Source organism: Helianthus annuus, chromosome 7, assembly GCF_002127325.2.
Source record: "Helianthus annuus cultivar XRQ/B chromosome 7, HanXRQr2.0-SUNRISE, whole genome shotgun sequence".
Taxonomy (NCBI): Eukaryota; Viridiplantae; Streptophyta; class Magnoliopsida; order Asterales; family Asteraceae; genus Helianthus; species Helianthus annuus.
The window spans coordinates 23,747,015-23,758,726 of NC_035439.2; the positions used below are offsets into that span (position 1 = coordinate 23,747,015).

General features: G+C 40.5%; 1 protein-coding gene across 1 annotated transcript; it reads left to right on the top strand.

The window, feature by feature from the left end:
- Positions 1 to 8,189: 8,189 nt before the first annotated feature.
- Positions 8,190 to 8,900, top strand: LOC110883283 (putative B3 domain-containing protein At3g49610). The gene has a single exon (XM_022131081.1). The coding sequence runs from the start codon at positions 8,190 to 8,192 to the stop codon at positions 8,898 to 8,900; it is 711 nt and encodes a 236-aa protein (XP_021986773.1).
- Positions 8,901 to 11,712: the final 2,812 nt, after the last annotated feature.

The window sequence follows — 11,712 nt, forward strand, 5'->3', positions numbered from 1 at the left end:
CGACTGCTACCGACTCGCAATCACGCAGTTGCGACTCGCAACCACAGCGTGATGACTCGAGACCACGCGGTTGCGACTCGCAACCATAGCAGGACAAGCCGAAACCACAGGTTACGAGTCCCGTTGCGACTCGAGACCTCAGCATGATGAACCGAGACTACGGTTACGACACCGGTTGCGACTCGCAACCATCCATAATCAACACACAGCATGACTCGAGACCATGCTTGCGAGTCCGGTTGCGACTCGAGACCACCCTTTTTGGGCCTTAGTTAATGGGCCAGACTGATGGGCTTCTGTGTTAACTGCTTTTACGTGTTTGGGCCTAAGTAGTTGGGCTGAACTTGTGAACCGTATGTGCTACTGTTGACTGTTAACTGTTACTGCTAAACGTGCTTGCCAAACATGTTGAACATTTGTGCACTACTTGGTTCGAATCTGATTATACGTGATATCCGTGTTAGGACGTTATTGACTACTTGCGACTTGATTGACTTTCTGTGTTTGACTGCCGAGCAAACCAAGGTGAGTTCACACCCTTTACAAAGCATGGGATTCCCTGGGTTGGGAATGGGATTCAGGAACATGGGTTCCTCGTCTACCATTGGGTAGGACGTCAGTGGTTCAGGAATGTGATTCCTCGTCCGGATGGACGGATAAACGTACTAGACTAAAACTCTATCACGAAGTCCCTCCTTTTTGTATCGACTAATCGCCGGGCCAATGGCGAGCGGGTCATTAGTTAGATAGCGCTATTTAGGTCTGACAAGCCTCACACCGTGCCGCAGAGGACGGGCGTGAACTAATGGATCTGGGGCACGTCAATGATGATAGACATTGATGTTTTCAGGGCACATAAACATGACTACAGTCAGCAATCGATACGGTAACGAGTCTAGTATACACATGGGGTAGCCCCCACGGCTGGAGAGCCAGATGATGTACATGGGGTAGCCCCCACGGCCGAAATGCCTGATAACTACATGGGGTAGCCCCCACGGCCGGAGTGCCGGAGTAACTGGGAACGAACTGGTCACGTTTTTAAAACTATGGGGTAACCCCCACGGCTGGATGCCAGATAAAGTAAACTGTTTTCGAAACAACTAAAACGAACGCCCACCCGTGAACTCACTCAACTAGTTGTTGACTCGTTACTACATGCTTTGCAGGACCATAGGTACTGAGCTGGAGCTTGCATGGAGGAGGATCGTTGTGGGACAGGGATTGTTACATGTTATGTTAAAACTTGAAAACTTTTGGAACTTATGTTATAACTTTAAACTTATGCTTCCGCTTGCAACTTAAACTTATATGTTTTGAAACACCAATCGGGATGATTAAACTTTTATAATTACTTATATGCTTGTTCAGTATGATTGGTGGCTGGGTCCTGGTCAGTCACGCCTCCAAGCGGTGGTACTCCGCAGGTGGGATTTTGGGGGTGTGACAGAAACCAAGGATGCTTCAAGTGTGGAAGCAACGATCATTTCATGAGAGACTGCCCAAAGAAAGACAATGCTCAGGCTCGAGCATTTGTGATTGGAGCAAGGGACGCACGCGAGGACCCTAACGTGGTCACCGGTACGTTTCTAGTTAACAATCACTATGCATCCATATTATTTGACACTGGTGCCGACTATAGTTTCATGTCTGTGGAATTTAAACGTACGCTCGGAATAGAATCTAGTAGATTAGAAGTCCCATATTCCATAGAATTAGCCAATGGAAAACTTGTTGAATCAGGCGAAGTAGTTAGAGGGTGCACGCTAGAACTTGGTGAACGAAGCTTTAGCATCGACCTCTTACCTATTCAATTGGGTAGCTTCGATGTGGTAGTCGGAATGGACTGGCTGTCCAAGAACAAAGCTGAAGTTATTTGTCATGAGAAGATCATTCGCATCCCTTTGGCGAATGATGAAACTCTCATCGTGCATGGAGAAAAACGAGACGCGCCTCTTCGAATCATCAGTTGCATGAAGGCACAGAAGTGCTTAAGGAAAGGATGTGTTGCCTTCCTAGCACACGTTATAGATAAGAAGGCTGAGGAACCGAAACTCGAAGATATTCCTGTGGTGAAGGAATTTCCTGATGTGTTCCCTGAGGATCTGCCAGGACTACCTCCGCAACGACAAGTCGAATTCCGTATAGACTTGGTTCCGGGAGCTGCTCCTGTAGCCAAGGCACCGTATAGACTTGCGCCATCCGAAATGCAAGAACTATCTACACAACTCCAGGAGTTGTTGGATAAAGGATTCATAAGGCCAAGCTTCTCGCCATGGGGAGCTCCAGTTTTGTTCGTGAAGAAAAAGGATGGAACCATGCGGATGTGTATCGATTATAGGGAACTGAACAAACTAACGATCAAGAATCGGTACCCACTACCGAGGATTGACGACTTGTTTGACCAGTTACAAGGGTCAAGCTATTACTCCAAGATCGACCTTCGGTCTGGATACCACCAGCTGAGAATCCAAGAGGAGAGCGTACCAAAGACTGCATTCAGAACACGCTATGGGCATTACGAGTTTCTTGTGATGCCATTCGGGCTGACGAATGCACCAGCGGTCTTTATGGATCTGATGAACCGCGTATGCAAACCATATCTTGATAAATTTGTGATTGTATTTATCGATGATATCCTGATTTACTCTCGGACGAAAGAAGAGCACGAGCAACACCTCAGAACCATCTTGGAGCTACTGAAAAAGGAGAAACTTTATGCAAAGTTCTCAAAATGCGAATTCTGGATTCGCGAAGTACAATTTCTTGGTCACGTTGTGAATGAGAAGGGCATTCATGTAGACCCGTCCAAGATAGAAGCAATAAAGAATTGGGAAGCTCCCAAAACCCCAACTGAGGTTCGCCAATTTTTGGGCTTAGCAGGCTACTATAGGAGATTCATCGAGAATTTCTCCAAAATAGCTCAGCCGCTAACTGCCCTTACTCAGAAAGACAAGAAGTATGACTGGGGTGTTAAACAAGAGGAAGCTTTTCAGCTACTCAAAAACAAGCTATGCGATGCACCAATATTGTCACTGCCCGAAGGCACGGAAGACTTCGTGGTATACTGCGACGCCTCGCGACAAGGACTGGGATGCGTGCTCATGCAACGCCAAAAGGTCATCGCTTACGCTTCAAGGCAACTGAAGGTGCATGAAAGAAACTATACCACTCATGACCTGGAGCTGGGCGCAGTGGTATTCGCCTTGAAAATCTGGCGACACTATCTATATGGTACTCGATGCACAATCTTCACAGATCACAGAAGCCTGCAACACATATTTAATCAGAAGGAATTGAATATGCGCCAGCGGCGATGGGTCGAGCTGCTAAATGATTACGACTGTGAGATTAAGTACCACCCAGGAAAGGCAAACGTTGTAGCAGACGCATTAAGTCGAAAAGAAAGGGTTAAGACCCTAAGAGTTCGAGCGTTAGAAATGACCATTCGAACGAACCTCACTGCACGCATTCGTGATGCACAACAAGAAGCTCTTAAAGGAGAGAACCGTAAAGCTGAATACCTCCGAGGTGCATTGAAGTACATGGCACCAAATGAAGAGGGAGCCTTATACTTCAAGAAGCGTATTTGGGTTCCACTCTATGGTGGCATACGAGAAGTCATCCTTAATGAAGCCCACAAATCGAGATATTCGATCCACCCAGGATCGGACAAGATGTATCAAGACTTGAAAGAGTACTATTGGTGGCCGAGACTCAAAGGCGATGTTGCTGTCTATGTTGGAAAATGCCTAACCTGTGCTAAGGTTAAGGCCGAATATCAAAAACCGTCCGGCCTACTACAACAACCAGAGATTCCCGTGTGGAAGTGGGAACAAATCTCGATGGACTTCATAACGAAATTACCCAGGACCCCAAGGGGGCACGACATGATATGGGTAATAGTTGATCGGTTGACGAAATCTGCGCATTTCCTGCCAATCCGAGAGAAGGATAGCACTGGAAAGCTTGCAGAAATATACCTAAGAGAAATTGTGGCACGTCATGGAGTGCCTATCTCAATCATTTCAGACAGAGATGGACGCTTTGTCTCAAGAATCTGGCAATCATTTCAGGAAGCCTTTGGATCTCAGTTAGATCTAAGCACGGCATTCCATCCGCAAACAGACGGCCAGAGCGAACGGACTATACAAACGTTAGAAGATATGCTTCGCGCATGTGTCATGGATCTAGGCGGCAGCTGGGATACTCACCTACCCTTAGTTGAGTTTTCCTACAATAACAGTTATCATACAAGCATAAAGGCCGCGCCGTTCGAAGCTCTGTATGGCCGCAAGTGTCGATCGCCCTTATGTTGGGCAGATGCCGGAGATAAACGTATGGTTGGTCCTGAACTTGTTCAAGAGACAACCGACAAGATTGCGCAGATCCGAGAACGCATTAAGGCGGCTCGAGATCGACAAAAGAGCTACGCTGATCCGAAAAGAAAATCAGTAGAATTCGAGGTGGGAGACAAAGTGTTGTTAAAAGTCTCACCTTGGAAGGGCGTAGTCAGATTTGGAAAGCGTGGAAAGCTGAACCCATGATACATCGGACCATTCAGAATCTTGAGAAGAATTGGTACCGTGGCGTACAAGTTGGAGTTACCGGAAGAACTTAATGGAGTACATGATACGTTTCATGTATCCAACCTGAAGAAGAGTCCAACACAAGAAAACGTGATCATCCCGGTGGATGAAGTGCATATTGATGAAGCCCTCCGATTTACAGAACAACCCGTTGAGGTTACTGACTGGAAAGTCAACAAGACTAGGAGGAGTAGTGTGAAACTTGTCAAAGTACGTTGGAGCTCTAAGCACGGACCCGAGTATACATGGGAACGCGAAGACCAGTTCAAAGAAAAGTATCCCCACCTATTCAAGAAGACTCCTGCGAGAGTTAGTTCAACCTGAATTTCGGGACGAAATTCTTTTAACGGGGGGAGACTGTGACAACTGGCACAAAACCGGTAACTTCCGTACATTTTAATTATTATTTAATGACTGCAATTATGAGCTTAAATGTCAACATTGACTGATTAGAAGCTAAGCAAGTGAATTCATGCACGTTGTATACTACAAAATATTGCTTTATGCAAAAACGAGAGCGTTGCGTCAGAAATATTAGTAAACTCACCGGTAAGACACACTGTGTCAACGGAACTGCAGAAAGCAGTCAGACATTAGAATTGAGGCCTAGGTGTAGGTCCTACGACAAAGGTACATTAAAACCCAAGAGTACATATCAGGGTTTAATTTATGGTCGTTACGAAAGCTAAAACACGCACTAAAAGGCACCCGAAACACACTTTAAGTGCAGAACTAATTACGACAAAACTGCGAAACGAACGTTGGTGGCCGCCCGGATAATATTTAATCCCACAAATATTCTGTTATGATTAAAATTTTATTTTAATCAGGTTCGTGTTGAAAAATAAATTGAAACGCTTAAAAACGTTATTTTTCAAGTTTAAGCGCGTACCGTGAGTTCCTACGCGACACAGTGCTTACACTGTAAAACGCAGACAACGCAGAAAACCTAGGAATATGCTAGGAATATTCCAGGAATATACCAGGAATATGCTAGGAATATGCTAGGAATATTCCAAGAATATGCCAGGAATATGCTAGGAATATTCTAGGAATATGCTAGGAATATGCTAGGAATATTCCAGGAATATGCCAGGAATATGCTAGGAATATTCCAGGAATATGCTAGGAATATGCTAGGAATATTCCAGGAATATGCCAGGAATATGCTAGGAATATTCCAAGAATATGCCAGGAATATGCTAGGAATATGCCATATGGAATGTCTATAAATACCGTGAGATGGCACATATGAACTTTCACACTTCACAACACCAAACAACTCTCCTCTCTCCCTCTAGAAAGCTCACGGCCAAACATCCCTAATCACCCATCAATTTTTCGAGCCTTGTTCAAGCCATTCTAAGCATACCCAAGCATCAAGGATCACGTATTAGGAGGCTTGGTGCACTCGGAGCACGAAGGACCTTTCTCTCTAGCTTTTATCCACCACATTCGCGTCTAGATTCTTCCCTAGCCTCGAGCTAGTGGTTACGACGTTAAATAAGCAAACCCGGTGAAGTTTACGACGCACAGGAACGCAAAGTTGTGAGTTCATGCTCCCCCTTTTCTCTTAACTGTTTTCAGTTTTATAACTTCGGGGGTGAAATACATGTTACAGATATTTTTATGTTTAACAAATGGTATGATAATAAAAAGCACACTTGGTGAGAACGAGTACCAAGTGTGTAGCGATATAAGAATACAAGAAGCGCACTTGGTGAGAACGAGTACCAAGTGTGTTGTGAAATAAGAAAACGAGAAGCGCACTTGGTGAGAACGAGTACCAAGTGTGTTGTGAAATAGGAATATGAGAAGCGCGCTTGGTGAGAAACGAGTACCAAGTAGGATGCGCTATGAAAAATGATGCGAGGAATCGTGTCACGAATAGGGTACAGAAGCACCATTAATCAACAATATACCTAGACCGCAGAACAAAAGGTTAGATCTAACGGGTGCCGGGCAGCCACACTCTCGATGAGGGCGAGTATCGAGTAGTGCTTTTGTGTCTCAGAATATACCAATTAAATGCCTAAGGTTTGGTGACTTCCTATGTCGTGTCACATGTTAATGGCTTTGCAACCCATTAACAACCCTGATACCTACAGGAATACTTAATTTACATAAAAACTCATACCATTCTAAAACTTGATGAATACTTGAGTACGTGGGGTACTCAAGAAAAGCATGGATTATACTTGAGTACGTGGGGTACTCTAGAAGAATTTGAATCATACATGAGTACGTGGTGTACACATGAAACTGGATTTTATGAAAACTCGATTTATTCACAAAATATGTTTTCATACAAAGTATACAAAAGTGCAAAACAAAACGGCATGAATTCACACCAACATTATGTTGACGTTTTTCCAAAACTCACATGTATTTCAGGTAACTAGGATGGATGTGCGCGTGGTCTCTCTTATGCTCGTGGATGTCGCTTGTGTTTGTCCTTAAATAAAGTGTAAACCTTTTAAGACAATGTTTTATGTTAACTCGCGTTGTAAACGCTAACTTATGATTTCAAGTTATGGTATTTGAAGTTATTTTCATGAGCATGTAGTATGTTTATCTTTCGTATGCAATGAGAACCTTTCATGATCACACCTCGTGCTTCCGCCGCAGAAAGGGGTGTGACATTATATTGGATTTTTATATTGTAAATCGAAAGTCATTTTAAATTTCGTAAGTTTTACTTTTTGTTTTGGTATCAAATTATATTTTTGTGATAATTAAAGTTTTGTGAAGAATATCACAAATTATTATTTAATATTCAATATTTAGAATTCTTCCTCACTTCATTCTACATACTAGGTATGATATTTTGCTCTTCATATGTTATGTATATTATCTATACATATTACATAGAAAACATCTATGTTTTTAGACAAATTTACCATATCAAATAAGTAATAATTTATTCCCCTTTGATCAAATGAGTAAACTCTTAACACACATAATTTTTTCATCTCCACTTCATTCTACATACTAGGTAGTAGGTATGATATTTTGCTCTTCATGTGCTATGCGTGTTATCTATACATATTACATAGAAAACATCCTTTCTTTTTAGACAAGTTTACTATGTCATATAAGTAATAATTTATTCTCCTTTAATCAAATGAGAAAACTCTTAACATAATTATTATTACTCTATATTACATATACATAGAACATATTATGAACATATTTTTTTCTTATTTCACATTGTGATTGTGATTCAGCCCGTGTATTACACGGGACAATAACCTAGTATGATTTATATGGTGACATTCACGTTAATGAGAGGAGATTTGCATTAAAAAAGTTATCTTTTTAAATAAAGTTGGATAGGGTAAATCCCTATTAAATTTCGAAATTAAACTGACTTATATCTTATCAATAATTTACGAAGGAAATGTTACATACAGAATCCGAAACTAATGGATTTCTAACCGTTGAAATTAATTAATGAAAACAGAAACAACTCAAATCATGATAATCTCAACCCTCCCATTTATTTAACTCATCTTTTACTTGGATTCCAAGTTTAAAAAACAATATAATTACCCCACTACTCCGTCAATCTTCTTCATTTTAATTTCTCAAGCTCCGTCAATGGCGAAACTCACCGAAACCGATCAGTACTTGAAACAACAAAAAGGCAGACTACACATCGCCAACTTCTTGGCTGCCATGAATTATCATGATGATGATCTTCAAACAACCATCAAGACCATGCGCAAGAGACTTCTTGAGATTCAACAAAGGGAATCATTTGCTGTCATCAACAAACCTCAAACAGTTCGAAAGATTGTTTTCAAGTTCGGTGGATCAAAAACAGTTCTTCATAAACGCGATGACATCCAAAAAGATTCAAGAAACGCGTCACATTCCGAAACCCTAATGTGTAAGCGACAGAAGATCAAGAAAAGCGAGGAGGGTGTCACGGATTTTATAAAAAGTGTGGGTGGGTCGGAGGCTGAGTTTGTGATCGAGAAGAGGCTCACGGTTTCGGATGTGAACCCGAACCAGGGGCGGCTGCTGATACCGGTGTTACAACTCAAGAATAACAAGGGTTTCTTGACGGCGGATGAGGAAACAATGATGGGAAATAAAGAAGACGTAAGTGTGTGGGTGTTTGATCCCGAAAGGCGTAAATCGATGTTGAATATGGCAAAGTGGAGGATGAGTAAAGAATGCTATGTGTTGAAAACCAACTGGAACCATGTTGTGAAGACAAATGGGTTCAAGGAAGAGATGGTGATACGGGTTTTGTCCTTTAGAGTTGGTCAACAACTTTGTTTTGTGCTTGATCGTGTTGCATGATGAGTTGATCAAATTAAGGTAGGTAGGTAGGTAGTATATACATAATTTGTTCCTGTGGTTTAAGGTAGTATATATTGTCTTTTTGGGATTCTGGCAGGAAGCTAAGCTAACACTTTCATTTGTTTATTCGAACAATTACTGGTTACTAAACAAGCATAAATGAAAATCATTCTTTAATGTTGTTAAATGTATCTTGAGTTGATCGAGTTACATTTTTCTTATTAAATTCGTGGTTCTTTTACCCCTTTTTTAACTCCATGTATTGAATAACTGATACAGGAAATCTGTTTAGAAACAGTACTCAACAGTCGATCATCGTCATCTACTTCTCTCCAACATCCGGATAATTCTCTCATCGGCAACTGATACATTTGATATTACTTATGTTTTTTTATCTAAAAAAAAAACAAAAAAAAACGTCAATCCTATCCCGACAACACCATGTCGTTGGTATAGGGACTCTATCCCGACGACAATTCGTCAATACAAGCTCGAATATACTTTTTTTGGTTTTTTACCTTTCCCGACGACCTATCGTTGGGAAAAGCTTCGGCAGGAAAGTCCAAATTTTCAGCGCCATTATGAATTGTTTTTCCCGACGATACGTCGTCGGGATAGGTCAATAATTCTTTTTTTCCATTTTCTTTTAATAAGTAACAAAAAAAATCTTTTTATAAAAATCCTTTCGACGACATGTTGTCGGGATAGGTTATTTGTTTTGTTTTCTCAATTATATCATAAGTACTAGTGGGAATGCCTGCGGGTGCGTCTATTTTGTGTAACTAAATATATATATCAAATGCTAAACTGTACCATTGTGGTCGTTTTCCAGTGTTTTATCAATAGTTTCGTTTCATGTTAGGTTATGAAATATTGACTTAAAAGAATAAGATGCAGCCACTCAGTTATCAACAGGCCACACATTCTCCAAAACCGTTTTACAAAATAAGTGTTTTGCAAGTGAATAAATTAATGGAAATTACCTTCTTGCCCAGTCTAGTTTGCTTAATAAGGTATACAGTGGGAATGCCCGCGTGTTGCGACGGGTGTTCCGACTGAATAAAAGAATCAATTATGATGTCTAATACAAAGCACAGGCCATTCCAGGTTTTTAACGTTTTATTCCATTCAACAAAAGATAGCGGTAGAAGTTTCCAAGAAATCCGCACGATGTTGCACGACAGCAATTTATATGGAGACACATCTCGTGCGTACGATGGATGTACAACTCGACCATGACATTAACTATGCCTTTTAATTATGTTTTCAGCATGAATTCAACATATTTCATACCATAGACTTCGCAACTCAAACTTGAACTTTTATGTTTTCAGTTGAATTCAACATATACCATAAGGTAGACCTTGAGACTCAAACCTGAATGTGTATTGACCATGCTGCTTATGTGTCTTTCTTGTTTTGATCTCTCATGGTAGGTAGGTAGTATATATATGTTATGTTTTCTTAATTGGGAATTTTGCATGCTTGTAGTGAAAACACAGCAGGATATTAACTAACCCTATTCTTATAACTCTTTTTGTTTATTCCAACTCTTTTTGTTTATTGGCGCAATACCCTTTAGTTTGTTAAAAGTTACTCCCGGCCACTTGTATGTATGAACAAGAAACCATAAGATGTTTTGTTCAAACAATTTGAAAATCGACTTGATACCAATCAGTGCGTCCAAAATGTATTGGTAGTTCCTACATTCCTTATAACCACCATCTCTCCTATAGACGGGCGACGTAGGATCGATTTACCAACTCTAGTGGTGTTCACTTTAGTGGTATTGCGACAAGGGTCAAGGGATCTAATTGTGAAGTTATACATCCGTAGTAATCCGACGAAACTAAAAAATTTAACCATCTTTCTCCTCTTACCTTGCAAGTGCTAGTAATGTTCATAAAGGGTTCAGATTTTTCTCTATCCACTTTAAATTAAATTTTACAATTTAATTTTTCATAATTTTTATTTGTTTTTCAATTCAGTGTATAAATTTTGGTTCATATCTAGAAGTCCGGTACGAATATATGAAAAGAAATTGAAATTAATTAAAAGTGGGTTAGCATGAAACAAACGATGTATGGTTTAAACTTTATAACATGTTTGAAAATTGTTGGCCTGTTAGGTACCTTTTAGATAAGTCCAGCCTGTACATGTACATGTGAGTCTTTAATTGGGTGAGGCCCAATTCTAGATATCTTTGGCCTATTGGACCTAAGTCGCTTCATACTATATCCATATTGTAGCCTTGTAGGATTTGTAGCACTTCATGGAAATTAGAGATACACAAACCGGTTATTTTCTCTAACCAGTTTGGTTAATCTAAGTGTCGGTTATTTTCTCATTATTGTTTTAACCGGTTATTACTTTAACCGATTTGGTTATTCACTTTAACTGGTTCGCTCACTTCCTTAAACAAAACATATGGTTCGACCAGTTTGGTTGGAACCTAATTCAATGTGACACAGCTTTCTTGAGCATGAACCCAAAATGACAACATAAGAATTGGTTAGGATACACCATTCCATTCAAGTGTGCACGGAGGATTTGCACAAGATGCGGATTGTTCAATGTACAAATCTTTATAAAATCTCATATTTTACACTAACATAAAAAGGAGTTGAAGCCTATTTATTTAAGTGCATAGGTACATGATGTTGGAAAATTTGTCGTTAGAATCTCGTATGATATAAGAGAATAAAGAATTAATTAATATGACAATATCGCAACAAGTAAAACCTTCTGTCTATCCACCACTTGTGGCCTAGTGGTAGGGAGTCCTCACTTGTGTTACTTTGGTGGATTAGGC